Here is a 20,640-nt window from a genome sequence, read left to right as displayed (position 1 = left end):
TTGCAGTGTGCCTACATACGCTTCATAGTTTTTCACAACGAGAGTTAAGAACATGAGGAGAGTTCTGCTGCATCTAGTCCAGCATCCTGTTCTCACAGTGGTCAGTAGGCCTTTGGGATGCAGGCCCCGATGACTGCAGGGAGTTCACAGATAACATTTATGTAGTGGGTTGGACTTGAATAACTACCCAGCTACTTCCATCTACCTAAGGTGGTTTATGAACATGTGCTTCCTTTGAGTAACAACCTCCTCTCCACAGCATGATATGTTGTTTATAGAGATGACTTCACAAAGCAAGATTTATATGGCCCAGGAATCAGGCTTTTTAATTTTTGTTTTGTAAGAGACCAAAGCTGGTATGGTGTAGTTGTCAGTCTCTGACTAGGACCTGGGAGGCCAGGGTTTAAATCCTTACTTAGCCATGAAGTTCACTGGGTGACCTTGGGCCAGTCACTGACTCCCAGCCTAACTTACCTCTCAGAGTTGTTGTGGGGAGAAACCATGTATCCTATCTTGTGCCCCTTGGAGAAAAAGGTGAGATATAAATGCAATAAGGAGAGGAGTCTTTGTAAAGATTGCAACATTAGATTTATTGTTCTTATAATTTTTTAAGCTAGCTAATTTTAGTTGGCTAAATTATAGTTTGATGTTAGTGTGGTTAACTTAACTCACAAAATGAGTCACATCTGCACAGGTTTTGTTGCACCCACTCATTTGCTACAGATAAATTTAACATTCACCTTGTTTTTGTACAAAGTTCATCCATTGTGAAATCATTCAAACTGATATGGCACTTTCTCAATGCCCACGAATATTTCGGCTTTGGGATCTTTTTTTTTTTTTTTGGCCTTTGGCATAAAGTACAGAATATGGGAGTTCTTAAAAACGCGCAGGTTTTGCTATCAACTGAAGTACTGGGGTTCGTTTCTGATTGTATTTGCTTTTAATCAAATTCTTCTGAGTCGCTATGATGTTGGTGGCGACAGCGTGAAGCATTTTCACTTGCTGCTAAGGAAAAGGCAGTAGGGGAGATTGGCCTGGACTCAGGAAGGTGCTCCCTTCTGTATTTTTCAATGTATGGCTCAGCTACTTCCCAAACCTACAGGTAGGAAGAGAGAGGGGGGGAGGGAGGGAGGGAGAGAAGTGTCAGAAGCAAAAGGCAAAGATTTAGATTTTTGGACCAAAATGTTGGCAGACAACATTTCTCATATATGATCCTAATCATATACAAAAAAATCCATTGGTACAAGTTAGAAAAAAAACTGCTTTCAGTAGAAATATACAGTGCAAACATCTGGACAAAGTAGGCCCTGTGGGCATGCCCAGGTGGTGGTTTCTGAAGAGGACTGATGTGTGTCCAATGTACATTGCCTCCATACTCCATTCCGTCACACTCTACAAGGAAACACAAGACCGACACAGACTCCACATTTCATACAGATTTAGTGGCTCTATAAGGGAGGTAGGCGAAGAGGGAGCTGCATTTTATGGTGGGCCCACTTTAGCAAACAAATGCCTAATACAGCACAAGAGGCTGCTATCATTCCCACCCCGCCCCCTTCTCACATATTGGAACTGAAACTTGAGAAAAATATATCTAGAGGTTGTGCTTGGCCTTAGAAGACTGTCGGGGACTCAGATATGCTGAAGGATGGCTCTGCAGTATGTATACTAGCCAGATGGAGAACGTGCAACATGTTCTTCTTGAACAATAACACACACTCAACACAGAATTATCAAAAACAATATTCTCATTTCTTTAATATGAACTTCCTGTCAGAAGCTCAAGCCTCATGCAGACATGCATGTTAATTCAGCTGTGGATTCCATGTGGTCTATGGCCAGACATACAGAATATGACTTCCCATTTGTAACACAACTGCGCAGTCTTCTAGTCCAACACGAAGCACATTTTGAAGTGTTGGCTTTGACCTCTGAAGCCCCTTGTGCCTTAGGGCTATTTGCTCCCACATGAACCTGCCCAGATGTTAAACTTCCTAACAGGTCCTCCTTTGAGTCCCTTTGCCATCATCAGTGAGATTGAAAAGGATCAATCAAAGGTCACCACCAATCATCTCTGCCTCCCACCCTGCCCTGTCTTTGGAAGATTCTCCCCATTCACCTGAATCCAAGCTTTGTTATTTTTGTTGCCAGGTGAAGACCTTTTATTCTTCCAGGCTTTTTAGATGCTGTTTTAATCTGACCTGGCTCTGGTCTTAATATTTGGCTTTATTGTTCTGCTAATTATTTATTTATTGTGTATTTATTGCATGCTTTCAATTTCTTTGATTTGTGAGCTGCTTTGAATAGTGAGAAAGAAATATTTTGAATAAATAAACATGGTTCGCCTGCCCAGCTACAATCCGTCTTTCACTTTATGATAAGCGTGATTTGCTTCTCTAACCCCAATCACTCAAATGTTTGGAGGTAGACTTGTGGTGCTGAACAAGTGTCATAAAGATATGGTTTCCTCAAACCTGTTTTCCTAGATAGCGAATTAAGTCTTCTTGGTACAAGCTTGTTTTCCTTCCACATAGAATGTTGGAATAAATCATAAGCATGAGGGCACATATTATGCAGCAAGTAACTAAACACACAGAAGAAGTTTTAAAAATCATGGAGTCTCCTCATCAGACTCCATTAGCTGCCAATATCAACACTTGCCTTCTGATCCACAAGCAGTCTGTGAGCTGCCTCAATGTCTGGGGCCATGAAGCGATCTTTCATCCAAGGCCTGAAAGGAGACAAATTGAACAACTTCTAAATCTGCTAGTAGTGGTGGTAAGTGGTTAATGTTTGGCCAATGTTCTCAGAAGTTACCGTCTCTGGGCAAGTGTTTGTTTGACATACCTGACAACAGAGCGCACAAGGTCATAGACTTTTTCCAATGGGGTCGTAGTTCTCAGGGGGCGTAGAAACTCAATGCCCTGGCATGCTGCAAGGAGTTCTACAGCCAATACTAGTAAACAAAAACAACATAAAAAACCATGGCAAATTCTGGTCATTTTTAAAATGTTCGATCTAAACAGATGAGGATGAGATCTTAGGACTAGTGCTCACCATCAAATGGGCACATTGTTAATATGGGTTGACTGGATATATGAAATGCAGAATCTTATATTTGAAATGGTTCTATGAATTTAGATGCAAGTAAAAGACTAAAGAAACTTAAATCTACTTTCCTATGGAGTGTGTTAATATTGTGGCACTCTGTGCAGAGATATATGCACATGTGAACGATTATATACACAAAAGCATGATATGAAAAGCATGCAAAGATTCTAGAACAGTTTTACTGAGACAGGACTCAAAGACTTGGAAAGGGGAATTGTGATGCATCAAAGGCAGAAGAATTAACATCTCTCTGTGGTTTGGATTTCCTAAGTTCAGAAGTCAGATTAGTTTGCCTTACTGCCACAGGGGCCTAGGACTTGTCTGTCCGTTCCCAACAGCAAGGGCTGGTGGACTGGCTGGCTGGGCTCCCTCGCCTGCCTGCTTGCTTGCTTTGAGGTCGCCTCAGCTCCTGGCAACCTGGCCAGCCCCAGAGAGGCACCATTCATCTGTGGAGCTTGTAGCCAGAGCTGATGCAACAAACAGCTGTGCAAACCTTTGGGAGGCAGAGACGCAAGAGAGCATCAAAGGAGGAAGGGAAGGAAAGAGGGACAGAGGCCCGTGTTGCCCGTGGCACCCTAGGGTGCCACGACACACTGGTTGAAAACCACTGATCTATACAGTGAAGCACAATGAACCAGGATCGCTTCTTACAGTGTCAGTCTAAGAATTTTTGTTGCCTGAGTTGAAGTCCAAATGCCCCAAATCCACTAGAGCCCCACATTTAGTTTAAAAATACAGGCAGCAGCACTGACACCAATTCCTGCGTTCATCTATCTTTCCCTCAAGAAGCCAACCGAGGGAGGCTGCTCCACTCTGTTGTACTGCAGGGCCTTTCCTGATCTCTTAAATAATTTTGGGGCGTGCATTAAGTCTCTTTCCATTCTGACCCTAAACACTTTGGCATGAAATAATGCAGGCAATTATTAGTATTCGGTCTTGTTATTGACAATCCACAGCAGTTCCTCTGTAATATTTTCTGAAATTATTTGTTCTTTATGATTTATATTTGATCCTACTTATTATCATCTTCATCTTATTTCTACAGTGTGTGTGTGTAAGTGTGAAATCCAGTCTAATGTATTTTTAAAATACAAGCAATTCCCATCGATTTCCATGAAGCTTGCATCTAAGTCAGTGTGCTTAAGGTGGTATGAAACACTGGTCACATCCACACTCTACATTTAAAACATATTTAAAGCACATGGCTTCTCCCAAACAATCATGGGAACTGTAGTTTATCCGCCGCAGAGCTACAATTCCCAGCACCCTTAACAAACCACAGTTCCCAGGATTCTATGAGGGAAGCTCTATGCTTTCAGTGTGTGGCGTAGATGTGACCACTGTTAATATCCAATTGTGTCTATAACTTTACCTTGTTCAACGTGCTCAATGACTTTGAGTGCTTTTCTTGCAGCCCATCCTCCCATGGACACGTGGTCCTCTGTGGCAGCACTGGTCGAAAGAGTATCCACAGAAGACGGGTGGCACAAGGCTTTGTTCTCGGAAACTGCAAAAGTCCAGTTTGAATAAATGGTAGCCTCTGAGGCAAACCACCATGTAAACAATGCCCCACTTTGAGCAGCCGTCAGCAAGGGAAACGGGGAACCCAGAAACGCTTTTGTAACAGTGCTCTGCGCAGATCAGCAGCGTAATATCAATATATAGGATCCATAAACCTTCTTTTCCCCCAATGTAGAGGACACTCCAAAAGTGCTCACATTGCCAAGGAGGAAGACAACAGGGGAGAGAAGTGTACTTCATGCCCTGTATTTGTGCTTCCTATAAGCATCTGCCTGGATCAGATGAGCTTCTGGGTCTGACCTAACAGGGTTCTTTTTACATGTTCAAAGCTTCCTATACATTATCTCAGCAATGTTTATCACAGTAATGCTTACAGCGACCCTGCAAGGTATCCTTGTGCTGCCAATGGGAGAGAGGCCAAGACTGAATTAGAGAATAAATGGGCAGAGAAGAGATTTAAACCAGAGACTTGGGCCATGTACAGTGGTACCCCGCAAGACGAATGCCTCGCTAGACGAAAAACTCGCAAAACGAAAGGGTTTTGCGAGTTTTTAGTTGACTCGCAAGACGAATTCGTCTATGCCTGTTTTTCGCAAGACGAATTCGTCTGGCGAGGTACCACTGTAAGCTGGCTTACCTTTTCGCTCTGGTCGGGAGGGGTGATGTCCGCGTCCGCCATTTTGGATCGACTGTGCATGCGCAGTCGATCCAAAATGGCAGACGCGGACAACATCCCTCCCGACCGCAGCGAAAAGGTAAGCTCCGCTGCCGGTCGGGAGGGGGCCGTGGGATCGTGCCCAATGTCGGGCATCATCCCACGGCCCTCTCCCTCCTTCCCGGAGCCCCGCCGCTGCGTTTTAAGACTGCAACGATCGTTGCAGTCTTAAAACTCGGCGGCGCGGAGCTCCGGTGCCGGTCGGGAGGGGGCCGTGGGATCGTGCCCAATGTCGGGCATCATCCCACGGCCCTCTCCCTCCCTCCCGGAGCCGCGGAGCTGCGTTTTAAGACTGCAGCGATCGCTGCAGTCTTAAAACACAGCACCGCGGAGCTCCGGTGCCGGTCGGGAGGGGGCCGTGGCATCATGCCCGATGTCGGGCATGATGCCACAGCCCCCTCCCTCCCTCCCGGAGCCGCGGAGCTGCGTTTTAAGACTGCAGCGATCGCTGCAGTCTTAAAACACAGCACCGCGGAGCTCCGGTGCCGGTCGGGAGGGGGCCGTGGCATCATGCCCGATGTCGGGCATCATCCCACGGCCCCCTCCCTCCCTCCCGGAGCCGCGGAGCTGCGTTTTAAGACTGCAGCGATCGCTGCAGTCTTAAAACACAGCACCGCGGAGCTCCGGTGCCGGTCGGGAGGGGGCCGTGGCATCATGCCCGATGTCGGGCATCATCCCACGGCCCCCTCCCTCCCTCCCGGAGCCGCGGAGCTGCGTTTTAAGACTGCAGCGATCGCTGCAGTCTTAAAACACAGCACCGCGGAGCTCCGGTGCCGGTCGGGAGGGGGCCGTGGCATCATGCCCGATGTCGGGCATGATGCCACGGCCCCCTCCCTCCCTCCCGGAGCCGCGGAGCTGCGTTTTAAGACTGCAGCGATCGCTGCAGTCTTAAAACACAGCACCGCGGAGCTCCGGTGCCGGTCGGGAGGGGGCCGTGGCATCATGCCCGATGTCGGGCATCATCCCACGGCCCCCTCCCTCCCTCCCGGAGCCGCGGAGCTGCGTTTTAAGACTGCAGCGATCGCTGCAGTCTTAAAACACAGCACCGCGGAGCTCCGGTGCCGGTTGGGAGGGGGCCGTGGCATCATGCCCGATGTCGGGCATGATGCCACGGCCCCCTCCCTCCCTGCCGGAGCCGCGGAGCTGCGTTTTAAGACTGCAGCGATCGCTGCAGTCTTAAAACACAGCACCGCGGAGCTCCGGTGCCGGTCGGGAGGGGGCCGTGGCATCATGCCCGATGTCGGGCATCATCCCACGGCCCCCTCCCTCCCTCCCGGAGCCGCGGAGCTGCGTTTTAAGACTGCAGCGATCGCTGCAGTCTTAAAACACAGCACCGCGGAGCTCCGGTGCCGGTCGGGAGGGGGCCGTGGCATCATGCCCGATGTCGGGCATCATCCCACGGCCCCCTCCCTCCCTCCCGGAGCCGCGGAGCTGCGTTTTAAGACTGCAGCGATCGCTGCAGTCTTAAAACACAGCACCGCGGGACTTCCGGCGGCGACGCCATCGTCGGGTGGTCGAAGGCTGCTTCGGGTCCGAAGCGCCTTGTCCATCCCGGGGGTTAGGAGCCGCGCTACCGCAGCGCGCGGCTCCGGTTGGGGTGCGGGAAGAGCGTCCCGCACCCTGGGCTCCCCGGCTGCGCCCGCGGAGGCTCTGAACCCTTCCCTTGCCCCCCCTGTAAAGGGGGAGTGGGGGTGAAGGGCAAACGGAGCCGGGCTTCGGGGACATGCCCCAACCGGGATGCAAATGCGGCGACAGAGCCCGCGGTGAGCGTCCAAGTTCTACCTGTGAAGAATGGAGCTAAAAGAACCCGGTGGTCGTGAGTAAAGAATTTGATCAGAAATCGTGCTTTTGGAACGATCCGGGGGGAAGGAGAATGGCAGCCTGCCCTCCCTCCCTTCGAGCTCAAGAATCTAACCAATTTGACTGATTGCTGCTACAGAACTGGTTACAATGTATTTAAAATTGACACAGGAGACTGGCAAACTTTTTTTTTTGGGAAGTTAACTAGAGGAAAATATCTCCTTTTAAAGTTGCGGTATTTGCGCTCCAGTTCAGGAAAATGGCGACGAACAAAGAGGGGAGTAGAAATATGACACCCGTTTCCTCCTCCTCTGCCAGTATGCTGGGTTTCGTCCTTGAACTGGCACTGAACTCTGGACTAACGGACGAACAGAGACTCACTGCCTTGAAGGTGGAACTGCTTTATAGAAAAGTCAAAGTCTTGTGTGGGGGTCTGAAATGGAACCAATTGCCCACAGAGGAGGCTTACAAAACTTTTGATACTTTGGAAGAAAGCCTTGCCAAAGAGCTGAGAGGATGGATGCAAAGATGGAGTGAAATGAATGAGCTACTTCGGAGAAGAAATTCGCTTTTTGGGGGTGGCAGCCCCAAGGCGACGTTAAGATTTCGTATATCCAGTCCCCGAGGTGTGAGCTCGGGGGCCAGGGACAGAGAATTAAGGTATCTACAAGAAGAAAAGGAATGTTACAAAGAACCGAAGAAGCTGAGAGATGATGAGATGGACACCTCTGAACTCGCGGCAAGGAGAGGTTTGGACTGTGCCTGGATCTGTGGACGCTTGGAGAGGGAAGAGATATGGAAGTTCAGTGCTGATGCCATTAGGAGAAGAATAATGGACAGAGGGGGAGTGGGGTGAAGCATTAAGTAAAACTTTAAGCAGCCTGATATGGTAAATTGAAATCGGAGGGTGAATACTGTCAACAACCTTTTGTTATATTTCTTATTTGAACATGAAAGGAGATATTTCAAGTTTTTATGTTACTAGCAGCAACCTTAAGGATAGAAGAGATAGATTAGATGTGAATGATTTGAGAAGATTTATGAGGTGGAGTATAAGCAAAGTGAATTTAAGTGGATTAAGTTTATGGATTTAGAAGATTAAATGGTAAGGTATTATTATGATGATGCATTTTTAGCAACTGTTGAAGATATAATTGAATGTAATTATACAATTGTAGTTAATGTTTTTTTTTTGTAGGAGAAATGGTTATAAAATAGATTAAGGATACAAACTCGAAGGTGAAAAGGCAGGGGAAGTCAAAAGTCAAGATATGGAATTAGAAATTTTTTTTTTTTAGAAAGATGCATTAAGAAAGCTTGACACTGTTTGTATTTGTTTTATTTGTTTTGCATTTGTTTATTGTAGGTGTGGGTGTGGGTTTATGTTTGTTATAGAAAAATCCCAATAAATTCTTATAAAAAAAAAAAAAATAAATAAAACACAGCACCGCGGAGCTCCGGTGCCGGTCGGGAGGGGGCCGTGGCATCATGCCCGATGTCGGGCATCATCCCACGGCCCCCTCCCTCCCTCCCGGAGCCGCGGAGCTGCGTTTTAAGACTGCAGCGATCGCTGCAGTCTTAAAACACAGCACCGCGGAGCTCCGGTGCCGGTCGGGAGGGGGCCGTGGCATCATGCCCGATGTCGGGCATGATGCCACGGCCCCCTCCCTCCCTGCCGGAGCCGCGGAGCTGCGTTTTAAGACTGCAGCGATCGCTGCAGTCTTAAAACACAGCACCGCGGAGCTCCGGTGCCGGTCGGGAGGGGGCCGTGGCATCATGCCCGATGTCGGGCATCATCCCACGGCCCCCTCCCTCCCTCCCGGAGCCGCGGAGCTGCGTTTTAAGACTGCAGCGATCGCTGCAGTCTTAAAACACAGCACCGCGGAGCTCCGGTGCCGGTCGGGAGGGGGCCGTGGCATCATGCCCGATGTCGGGCATCATCCCACGGCCCCCTCCCTCCCTCCCGGAGCCGCGGAGCTGCGTTTTAAGACTGAAGCGAGCGAACAGCAGCGCTGCTGTTCGCTCACTGCAGTCTTAAAACGCGGCTTGGCTTGGCTCCGGTGCCGGTCGGGAGGGGCCCCCGGACTTTTTACCCCATAGGAACGCATTAATTAAATTTTAATGCGTTCCTATGGGAAAAGGTGCCTCGCAAGACGAAATTTCCGCAAGACGAAGAGTCTTGCGGAACGAATTAATTTCGTCTTGCGAGGCACCACTGTACACATTACTGTTAACTCTGTCTCCAGTGTGCTCCCTCCACTAAATTTTGAATCTGCTTACTCAGGAAATTAGGGAATATCTAGAGCTATCCTGTAGTGTCTTGTAACGTACTGGTTGCATGTGATTAATTTAAATGCCTTGGCATTCTAGAAATGATCGGGCTATTCCAGCAATTGAATTCATGCTGGATCTAGGAATTAGGAGACACACCCCAAGTGTAATGGCCATGTGTATATAGCCCAAGACTCAAATACCTGAGAGGGAAATGCAAGCAGACTGGTCAGAGCATCAGATTAACTCTGGGATATTGAGAGGTCCGTGTATTCAATCCCTCTGGCAGCCCCTTCAGCCATTTTGTACTCACCCAAGGATGCTGCTGTGCAGTGTGCAATCATGAATCCAGAGTTCAGACCTCCTTCTGTGACTAAAAATGGCGGCAACTCACTGAGGGATGGGTTGCAGAGCCGTTCGATCCTCCTTTCACTAATTGCAGCAAGTTCATGGACCCCAATTGCAAGATAGTCCAGAGCCTGAAAGATATATATTGGTTTTTAGTGATGGTTTTTAAAGCCCTAAATTGTAAAAAGTAAAAAAAAAAAGGGGGGGGGGAGAATGTTGTTAACTACCTTGGCAGGGTATTCACCATGGAAATTTCCTCCAGAAATTGTCTCCTTCCTCTCAGCAAAAACCATCTTAAGGAACACATTAAGGCTTCAGCAGTAGTGAGGTTGACCATAGCAAAGCCCAAGTTATTAATTTATTATTGAATTTGTTAGAACTATTTCTATTCTACTTTTCCATTACAAAAAAGGCACATGTTTAAACATGTTTTTAAACCAATAATATATATATATATATATATATATATATATATATATATATATGTGTGTGTGTGTGTGTGTGTGTGTGTGTGTGTGTGTGTACACACACACACATATTTCCAGAGGGTCAACAAAATACTTTTTTTTTCATCTGGACCACCAAACTGCAAGGAGTTCATATGGGACAGTGGAAGACCAGAGAGGGAGTTGATATAAGCCTCTTGAGGCAGGGAGTTCCAAAGGCTAGGTGTGGCTGCACACTCTCCCACATTTCTGCCAATCACACTCCAATACTAATAGGTTATAGAGAAGACCTCTCAGTAGATCATAATGAGCAAATAGGCTCATATGGGAAGAGATGGTCCTTAAGGTATCCTTGTCCTAAGCTACAGGTAGGTAGCCAGTGTATCTGAAGAAGTGTGCATGCACACGAAAGCTCATACCAATAACAGACTTAGTTGGTCTCTAAGGTGCTACTGGAAGGAATTTTTTTATTTTGTTTGTCCTAAGCTGTTTAGGTTAGGGCTTTAAAGATGATAGGCTTTAAAACTTACAACCTGTATGCAGGATTACTTTTGTCTGACAGCTCCTACAGAAACAATGAAAGCCACAGGCCCATGTGGAATGGTGTGAAACATACACTTGACTCAGGCAGCAGAATTATACAAAAAAGATACAGGATTGTCCGTTGCGCTGTTGAGTTCTGTGGTGATTATGTCCTTGACAAATGCTATTGTGTCATTCGCAATGCCATGAACCTAAAAGAAATTTCAGATATTAGCCACATATCCTGCATCTTTGTAAATTAATGTTTTAAATACAGACCTATTTTTATTTCTGTCCTGCTCCTGAGACCTCCAAGCTTTGCCCTTCCACAGTTCTTACTTTTGTTAACAAGAATAGAATTCAGCTCATTGACAGATTTGAACCATTTTCTTTACATGTGCAAGTGATAATTGAGTTCCTGGCTACATGTGTCAGAACCAAGTTTACATTCAGCTTTACCTGAGGGCAGCAACGCAGTGTGTATGCATCTTGTACTCTGTCACAAAATCGATGAGATTCTGCAACACAGCAAAATGAAAACTTATTCTTTTAAGAAGGAGAAAACATAGCAAGGTTACTATTTTAATACTAAACCTCTCTAGTGCCAAGTCAAAATATGAGATTTGCCCTGGAGTATCACATGTTTGGATAATGTGAAATGTTACAATCTGCTTCCACTTTTGTAGCTTTGGATTCACTTACAGTGTATTTTGTTTTAAACATTTTACAAAACAAGATTTAAAAAAGAAAATGAAATGAGATTTGCGTATTGTCAGGCTGAAGTCTGACAGCTGGATATATTTAATGAACAATTTCATATTTTTTAATATTTGGGACTTTTTAGTAAGAAATGGGGGAGCAAAATTCAAGGAAAGCCTTTTTTGTGACTGGACCAGTGCCGAAAACTATGTGGATGGGGCTGAAACCATTACCCAGCTGAAGAAGAGATATTCCTTTGGTTTCTTGGCCTTTAGCAAATTATACCCAAGACTTAATTATTTTTTCTTACATACTTTTGAGGGCTAGATACAGCATTTTAAAAATAAACTGAGTTGAAATTATCAGATTGTTCCAGCTTCTTTTCTAAGCGAATATGCCAAGTATGTATCACCCAAAATGGCCATTCACCTGCTATTTCAGAGGGATGGTGATCAGAATCTAAAAGTGACCTGAATCGAAAAGCCACCTCTATCTGCCCTCGATGTGGTCGCAGTGCATGAATATCTGTTTCAAAATAAAGATAGAGAGTTACAGCATAACACTTATCCCCTCTTTCTTCAAATTAAGGACAGCTTTGCAAGCAACATTTAGACAGGTGTTTTAAGCCTGGGACTATAGTTACGTGAAATATAACAGCAAAATTTTAAATTCAAATGATAAAACCCTAAAATGTAGCCATTTAATACATATGCAGCATTTCCCTGCTCCTTTGAAGAGATATGACCTGCAAGATATATAGTGCAAGTAGCACCTGCAACAAATGCTACAGTGTGGAGTGATTGTGGCCAGGATTCTAGCCAGCCATGCCCTTTCCAGTATATTCCATTCTATTGCCTCTCAGCCCATATCAGCTAACATTCTGTGACACTGAACATGCTCAGTCTCTCTCACTTAGATTGTTTTGGGTGGTTCTGCAAACTCTGTGGTTCTCCTAAGCCTATCGGTGCCTGGTTATTATGTGTGGATGGCACCATTTTGGCTACTTAAGAATCCACACTTGGAGAATGAGATGTTGGAGCTTAGTATATATGACCGGGCTTTAAAGCAGTATAGATCAATTAAACCGTTTTCCATAGGGCATAGCAGACACTAAAAGCAATGACATTGGTATTTCCTATGGTCACAATTTGCTGGCACCGTGAAGATCAGAATCACATCATCACAGAAATGTTGGAGATGCGACAAAGCAAATACACAAAGCCCCAGATTTAAGTATGTTCTGTAAAAGTGACCTAGCAGCCTTAGAAAATGCAATACCAACCAGTATCAAAAGCTCTTGTTGTGCCCTTCAAAACTTCTAGTGTGAGGGCAGCCACTATGTCAGCTTGTCTGGCAATTGCACTGGCCCTTTCAACTGCTTCACATCCTAGAGAAGTAATCATTTGTGTCCCGTTTATAAGAGCCAGGCCCTTCAAAGAAATAGAAAGCATTAATTTTCAGTGACTCTCTCCGTATAAAGACACGTGCATTTCCCCCCCTCTCCCCTCACAGGCAACGGCTGGGAAAAATAGGGACATTCCAGGATCAAATGAGAAGCTGGCATTACTTTCGTAACTCTGGGACAGTCCCTGGAAAATAGGGACATTTGGAGTTGACATCCATTGCTCTGCCCTGGCCCCGCCCACAATTGTGGCCACTGGAGTGAAAAAGATTCTCCTGACTTAAAGCCGCTTCACCGTAAAATTGCCATCTAGGGAACAGTGCAAATTAGAAATGCTCCCCTCACCATACGATACCTGTCAAAGCATCCCAATTTGACTGGGACATCCCAGAATTATAGAAGCCACCCCAGCTTCTGGTTAGATCCCATAATGCTCCATTTTTGGTGCTGCTCTCTCTCTCGAGAGTCAGCTGGCTCCCATGAGAGTGTGACACCAAAAGATACGCATCTTTCACGCGAAAGGAGGATGCTGAGCTGGAGCCCATGGAGGGGGAGGAGAGGGAGCTGCTGGTTGGTGCAGGCCAGGCCACCACCGCTGATGCAGGAGAAGACAAAGACAAGGATGGTGATGGGGAAGAGGAGGAGCCAGTCTGGGGCTCGCTGAAGGAGCTTGCTGGTGGTAACGGGGGCGGGGAAGCCCCAGCCAGCTCGCATGTGCGTTTGGCACTAAAAGATGTGCATCCCGATTTTAATCATCAGAATATTGGAGGGTACGTATGACATTGTCTAGCTACATAGTACATGCTTTCGCCTACTGGACCATTGCTGAGATTCTATGCATTTTATTACCTCTTTGGGCTTCAATGTAATTGGTTTCAGTCCATGAGCTTCTAGCACCTGTAAAACAGTATCAGTAACAAACTTATTGGGCTTATCTTTTGTTACCCTATAAATATCCTGAAGCTGAGGCTCCAATACTTTGGCCACCTCATGAGAAATGAAGACTCCCTGGAAAAGACCCTGATGTTGGGAAAGATGGAGGGCACAAGGAGAAGGGGATGACAGAGGACGAGATGGTTGGGCAGTGTTCTCAAAGCTACCAACATGAGTCTGACCGAACTGCGGGAGGCAGTGGAAGACAGGAGTGCCTGGCATGCTCTGGTCTATGGGGTCACAAAGAATCGGACATGACTAAACGACTGAACAACAACAACAAATATTTTTAACTACTCTACTGAGAAGGAAGATGCCCGAGCAGAATTGAAGAAGTGGTTTCAAGGATGTTACGACACCCATAGTTTAAAAAAACTAATGGTTTAAATTAGTAGTAGTTTCAGTTCCATACATTGAATCCCACTTCTGCATTCTTTTAACATGCCCTTTCAGGCTCAAGCAGTTCCTCTAGTTTGCGCCGGAAACAACATATTCATTTTAGGAAGCCTCTCCCTATATCGCCTTACCAGCATAAACATTAATTAAAAACATGACCCCATGTTTCCTTCTGAGCTGCAATTCTGTGCATGCTCACTTGGCAGTGAGTCCCAGTTAAATCAGTGGGACATGCTTATAAGGAAACATTACCACAGTTGCTGTCAGAATTCATTTATGTTCATCACTTGAAACCATTTGAAGTTAACAGACCCTTTGCTGGCAGAACATTTCAGCTTCAGTAAAGTTCCAGGATTTGCATGCTAAGAATACACAAATCCTTCGCTTTGTCTATGGGTTACTACACCTATATTAAAACTATGGTAGACATTGTGCAGGATCATTTGCTCATGCTACCAGAAAATCATGAGCAGCACTCAGTCACTGTCACTGAACAACAGAAGGGCACCTTGCCACTCCCATCATGCTACAAAGCCAGCAATACATTCTGGATAGATTATTTCTACTGCTGTCTGTTCCAGTTCTTCAGCTTGCAGTTCTCCATACATACCAATCAGTAGCATTAGACTACCGAAAGACTGGATGCAATCCCAATCAAATTTTTGCTCTTGCACTCTTCCTTTGGGAGGGGGGGAATTAAAGGTACACAGGTACAGAAATACCATTGCACATGCCCAGAATGGACGTAAAGTGGGGAGCAGTGGTTGAAGGGAGAGGGCAGAAAATATAGCTTAGAAACATTCCATCAAAGAAAAAGTGGACAATCTATGAAAACTCTAAGACTTTGTGGGAGGCCGGGGGGCGGGGCAGCGGACAGTGTGTGGATGGTCACATGCCACTCATGCACACATTAAAAATAAGTTCTGAACATTCAGTTTGTGACACAAAAGCCCTCATATGTCTCCCTGTTGCACATCTGTTATAATTGGTGAATAACTTTCCCCCATTAAAATCTAGGACTGAGACCCTACATTTACTTATAGGATTGCATTGTAAGAAGCCTAAATTTATTAGAAATCATTAATCTGCAAAGCATCAGAACAAGACACCCCTCTTCACCTTCCACCATTCTCACGAATGTTTCAGCAAACCAAAAGGAACTAGCAGAGCATTGTCTCTTACATATTTTGCATCAGCCCATCCACTCTTTGGTGACCACATCTTCCCTTCTCCTATGAGTCCCAGAGCAAGATGGGAAAGAGGTGCCAAATCTCCACTGGCTCCAACAGTCCCTTGCTCAGGGATGTAGGGCAGGCAGGATGCTATAAGAACAGGAGGGTGAGGGAGAAGCAATCCTTGGTTACAGAAATACACATACCACAATTCACCCTGCCCCTTGAAATTTAGCAGTGTATTTTACTCCCAGTGCCTTATGCAAACCAAACTTGCCTGTTCCCTTTCATAGCTACAACACTCTATTGACCACCAATATCCCAAATGGCACTGCCCCTTTCAAGGAGACAATCCACAACACATTGCATAGGCCTTGTGTTATGTATTGAAGTTCTCACACTAGGCCACTGCTGTGTCCCCAACTGCGGCCTAAGCTCCAGAGCAGACTGTGTCGTCTGCTATGTCCACCCACTACTTAATACCTCTTGAAAAGTATATTCTGAAATCAATCTCTCTTTAGAAGCTGCAGGTTCAGGTCAAACTGCAATGTGCAGGATGTCACCTCCTCTCTTTGCACAGTTCTAGGTACAAATGGGAAAGTTGCTGCATTTTTTTGGCACAAAGAGACAGCATTTGTTTTTTGATGGGAGCTTCATCCCCTTTCAAAATTATGCCCATTGCACTGAAAGCTAAACTCTGCAAAAAATTGGCATAGCACAGATCACATTACCATTAAATGCTTCAATGACTTGGTGAAGAGTTTCTAGTGATATTCCACTGTATCCTTTTGCTAAGACATTGATCCTTAGAGCTAAGAGCATACGAGATCTCTCTGGAATCAAAGGCTTCCCAACACCTGCAAGGATAAACAACCACCTCAGTATAACCTATAATAAATTGTAGGAAAGCATCTGGAAGATCTGCTCTTCCTTACCTGCAGAATGTGACCGAACCAAATTCACTTGAAGTTCCCTCAGAGAGAGAGAGAGAGAAAGAACACAATACAATTAGTTCCAACCGCAGGCAAAATTTTAAATTTCTTTCAAAAACTGAACAAATTAAATTTCAGACAGAACTTTTACACAATGGAAAGTAACTTCACTAAATAAAACATTTTAGAATCTGTTTGGCTGCATTTTCTATAGGTTTCTTTTGTAAATTTAAAAAAGACACATACCATAGCTTGCTGTTTGGAATAACAGTTCGTGCAAACTTCCCAAAACCTGTAGTAATTCCATAGACAACTGAAAGAAGAATGATAAAACAAATGCTTTACTTGCATTTTTAATAAAAAAGTTTAATCGAATATATGCAATCTCTTTTTTATATATTGCAGTATTCCCAACTGCTCACACCCAATTAAAAAAAATAAAGTAATTAATGGTTACCTCTCTGTTCCTTTACAATACTTTCAATAACATCTCTTGATTCTCTGACTTTAGTTTCAGCTTCAGGGGTTAACTAGAAATAAAATTGCCTTTATATATATTTTTATTTTGAGCTGAAGTGCAAATATAGTATCTACAGGGGTGCTGTCATTGTAGGACATTTGGGCAGATGTCTAGGGCCCCGCTCAGGAAAACATGCAGAAGGGCCCCCAGATACAATAGGGCTGGCTAAAAGAGGAGGGGTGTCAAAGGTCCAGGGTCTAAAATCATCTAAATTTCACCCCTGGGTATTTTAGAGTTACCGGTATAATCTTTCCAATACTCACCTTAATCTTATACAGCCCCTTTCCTAAATTGACTAAATCCTGTGTTGTCAAGTGGTTCCCATCTAAATAAATATACTGTATAAAAGAACAGCATTAGAAGATAATATGACATGGATAGACATAAATAACCAGTTGCACTATGTGGACACAGTATTCATGTCTCTGTACAGTCAGTGTTGCTACAATGGGAATATCACATTTTCATATGATAAAGGTGTTTAAAAGAACCATTGCAGTTAATTTTTTTCAGCACTTGAAATATATGTGACTATGTTGTATGTTGCATTACAGAACTGATTTTGTTTTTTAAAAAAGTTCTATTTTGTTACAATTTATTGTGCAGCACAAACCTGCTAATGTTTACTCAGAAGCAAATCCCACCATGTTAAATAGGAGTACAGGTACATAGCATTTAGCATAGTATATATAGCAGACTTATAACTTAACACATAGGTAGGAGAATTAAGGACAGGGAAAGACATAATTCAAACACCAGTTCTTCATAAGTTACTCTTGCTCCATACCTGTTCTGGTTCTCGATATTTACTATATCTGAAGTACAATATAGGAAAAATATATAATGTAATACAAGATCAGTCCACATTTGGGGGTATAGGAGAGACAACATGCAAAAACTAAGTGCCCTCAACTTATGAGGCATCAGAAAAACAATAGACCACCACCACATTTTTAACAAGGATACATATGAACACCCTCTGGCTGTGATGGAATGAAGTCTGGGGACATTACATCTCCTTGTATCACTGAAAGGAAAGAGAGACAACCATCAATGACATTTTGTTTATTCTCTGGCCGGTGTAGTTATGCTTTCACAGGCTATCCCTGTAATCAGAAGTGTATTTTGCTAAGCATTTGGAATCGCTCCTAAACGTCTTTATTCCATTTTCCCACATGAGAAGCTGTGGTACTATGGGAAAGCATCTGCTCTACATGCCAAAAGGTCCCAAGTTTAATCCCTGGCATCTCCAAGTAGAACTGGGAACTGCCCGACACTCCAAAGAGTAGCTGCTGGTCAGTGTAGACAATCCTGGCAAGATGAGCCAAGTGTCCAACTTGGTGTGAGGCAGCTTCCTAAGTCTCTTGGCACTTCTGATCTCTAACCAGCAACTCCAGTATGTAAGCAACATATCAACGAGGCCTGGATGTGATCAATCTATTATATGATCCATATCAGTGGGGGTGCCTGCTGCTTTACAGCAGAAGCAGAAAGACCCACAAGCTACTGCTTCAAAGACCCTATCAACTAATTTACGTATGGCAACGAGTTGGAAACGAGGAGGAATAACACAACACAAAATGGAAGCAATTGCTTCTTTTCTTCCTCTGTTTGCTGTAGTCAAAGTCTGGGATGTTACAGTTACAGGTGGGTAGCCGTGTTGGTCTGCCATAGTCAAAACAAAATCGAAAATTCTTTCTAGTAGCACCTTAGAGACCAACTGAGTTTGTTCCTGGTATGAGCTTTCGTGTGCATGCACACTTCTTCAGATTCAGCTGGTCTCTAAGGTGCTACTAGAAAGAATTTTCGATTTTGGGATGTTACAGTTAGTGAGCTGCAGAAGACATCCCAGTTTAAGTCCAATGTACATCTGGATACATGTGGAGTTTTCTTTCAGCCTACCAACATGGAAAATGGAAACAGTGCTCTAAGCAACCCTTGTGAAAATAACTGGCTGAAATACTGCACGCTTAAAATGCATGCTAGTGCCCCCTAGACACTGATGGCGTTTGGAGAGACTTCCCATCAGAATATCAAAACATTTTCATTGTTTCCTGCCAAGCGTTTCCCTTTATGAACTTCTCCTTAATATGTGCAAACATTGCAACTCGTGGCATCTGGTCTTCCGCTTACTTACCAACTTCCACAAATTCATTGTCCTCGAGGGCATCTTCTAAAGTATCGTCGTGATCCAGCAATCCAAGGCCTTTGCAACGGCGAACGTAGAATTGTACTTCCTCCACAGAACCAAAGCCTCCGTTGTCAGGCTTGTTTTTCATGTAACGCCTCACGGCTTCTTTCCCCAGCCACCTCACTGTGCTTGCGCCACTCCGGCAAGGCACGGCAAGCCATTCCCCTCGGACATGCACCGTATACCTTGGCATGCTTGTCCTACGCCTGGGCTTGTCCCTCCGCTGCGGAGGGTCGGTGTGAGTACTTCAGAGGTGTGCAATCTGCAGCACATGCCATCTGACTGAATTCCACTGTCCCAATCAGAAAAGGCCAAAAAGCTACCCACCTACCCACCCGAAAGTTTCCTCACTCTGCAAACAAGCATGTGTATTTAAGCCAAATATCAAATCACACACACACACACAGGTGACACACCCCTATCACAACAAAGCAATGAGGAAACGGGAAAAGACGGATCCAAAGCTATGTACACATTGGCATTTATTCCGGACGCTGCACACTCCCACATCCATACTCCAACCTTGCCCTACTAAGTTCACTATATAGAGCTTCATCTCCTGATAAGTTCGGCAAACAAGCTGTTTTCAGTTTTAGGAAGATGCTTCAGATGTTTTTCATTGGGGGCAGGATGCATGATTGAACCTGACCCATGGACCCTTCCAAATTTTATTTATTTATTTAGGCAGCAGATGACATTTTATGCTGCTTCCCAATAGCAAATATGGCTCTACTGCCTTTATCCATTACAGTGGTGCCTTGGTTTACAACCATAATCTGTTCCAGAGGTCTGTTTGTAAACCTGTTTTGCCAATGGGGCCTCCAAAAAAAATTGTTCATAATCCAGGAAAAAAAAGGTTGTAATCCAAAAAAAGGTTGCAAACCAGGACACAGACTTATGGGTTTGACGTGTTTGTAATCTAAAACGTATGCAAACCAAAGTACCACTGTACTTTGTTTTTATTCATAGATTGCAAGTCAGGGATGTGGATCATTTTTCCAGCTTAAGAGTTATTCCCCTCCCCCTCCCGCTTTAGAGGAAGTCTTCAGGGGACCACATTGACAATAGCGGGCAAATAAATCTGTTGCCCTTGCAGAGCAGACTGCATTTAAGCCTCTCTCTCTCTCTCTCTCTCTCTCCTCTCTCTCTCTCACACACACACACACACCTCAATTCACTTGAACAAGAGGAATTATCATAGTTCAAGGACACACTCCAGCTAGGCAAAAGCAATGGTGAAAGGTTTACCATGCTTGTTATAAGCCATGCTGAAGGTTCTGCAGAGGCATCTGGCAATGCGAAAAAATCTCAAAAAATCAAGACCAAAAATGGCAGCACTGGAGCTGGGTTCTGCATGTGCACCAGAAAGAAGTCAGTGAGCACGGGAATGTCATTATTCACCATCAAAGTCAGAGCTGGTGGGTGTCTTTCTTACATGCTATGTGCATTACTAGTTTGAAAGTGGAAGAGACTGCATGCCAGCACTCCACTTTTCATCACAAAGGGACAAATGTAATAGCCTCAAGGACTCGTGTCTTCTCTCTGCTGTTCCATCGCCAACACTACTTGTGTCCCCAGTAGTAGATGCTACCCTTGGACACATCTCATGATTCTCAGCCTTTGGCGCCACTAACAGCAGCCAGCACGTTTAGCAAACC

General features: G+C 44.9%; 1 protein-coding gene across 1 annotated transcript; it reads right to left on the bottom strand.

Moving 5' to 3' along the window:
- Positions 1–856: 856 nt before the first annotated feature.
- Positions 857–19,228, bottom strand: HAL (histidine ammonia-lyase). The gene is made up of 20 exons (XM_033162141.1): positions 18,929–19,228; positions 17,758–17,818; positions 17,579–17,606; positions 17,055–17,129; positions 16,729–16,801; positions 16,518–16,584; positions 16,275–16,312; positions 16,071–16,196; positions 15,350–15,489; positions 13,688–13,735; positions 12,719–12,866; positions 11,866–11,961; positions 11,197–11,255; positions 10,869–10,949; positions 9,997–10,062; positions 9,735–9,900; positions 4,487–4,621; positions 2,851–2,959; positions 2,665–2,734; positions 857–1,099 (listed from the first exon to the last, which is right to left on the bottom strand). Exons 1-20 carry the CDS (start codon positions 19,173–19,175, stop codon positions 944–946), a joined length of 1,989 nt encoding a protein of 662 aa, XP_033018032.1. The 5' UTR covers positions 19,176–19,228; the 3' UTR covers positions 857–943.
- Positions 19,229–20,640: the final 1,412 nt, after the last annotated feature.

Source organism: Lacerta agilis, chromosome 10 (assembly GCF_009819535.1).
Source record: "Lacerta agilis isolate rLacAgi1 chromosome 10, rLacAgi1.pri, whole genome shotgun sequence".
Lineage (NCBI taxonomy): Eukaryota > Metazoa > Chordata > Lepidosauria > Squamata > Lacertidae > Lacerta > Lacerta agilis.
Note: the sequence above shows the minus strand (reverse complement) of the source record. Positions and strands in the feature narration are given on the sequence as shown.

What these genes read in the sequence shown, in the direction of transcription:
- HAL (XM_033162141.1), bottom strand. Translation starts at nt 19,175, where the DNA reads ATGCCAAGGTATACGGTGCATGTCCGAGGGGAATGGCTTGCCGTGCCT. An exon ending in TATTGTAAAGGAACAGAGAG is followed by an intron (nt 16,585 to 16,728) that starts GTAACCATTAAT and finishes TTCTTCTTTCAG; the next exon opens with TTGTCTATGGAATTACTACA. An exon ending in GGTTCGGTCACATTCTGCAG is followed by an intron (nt 16,197 to 16,274) that starts GTAAGGAAGAGC and finishes TTATCCTTGCAG; the next exon opens with GTGTTGGGAAGCCTTTGATT.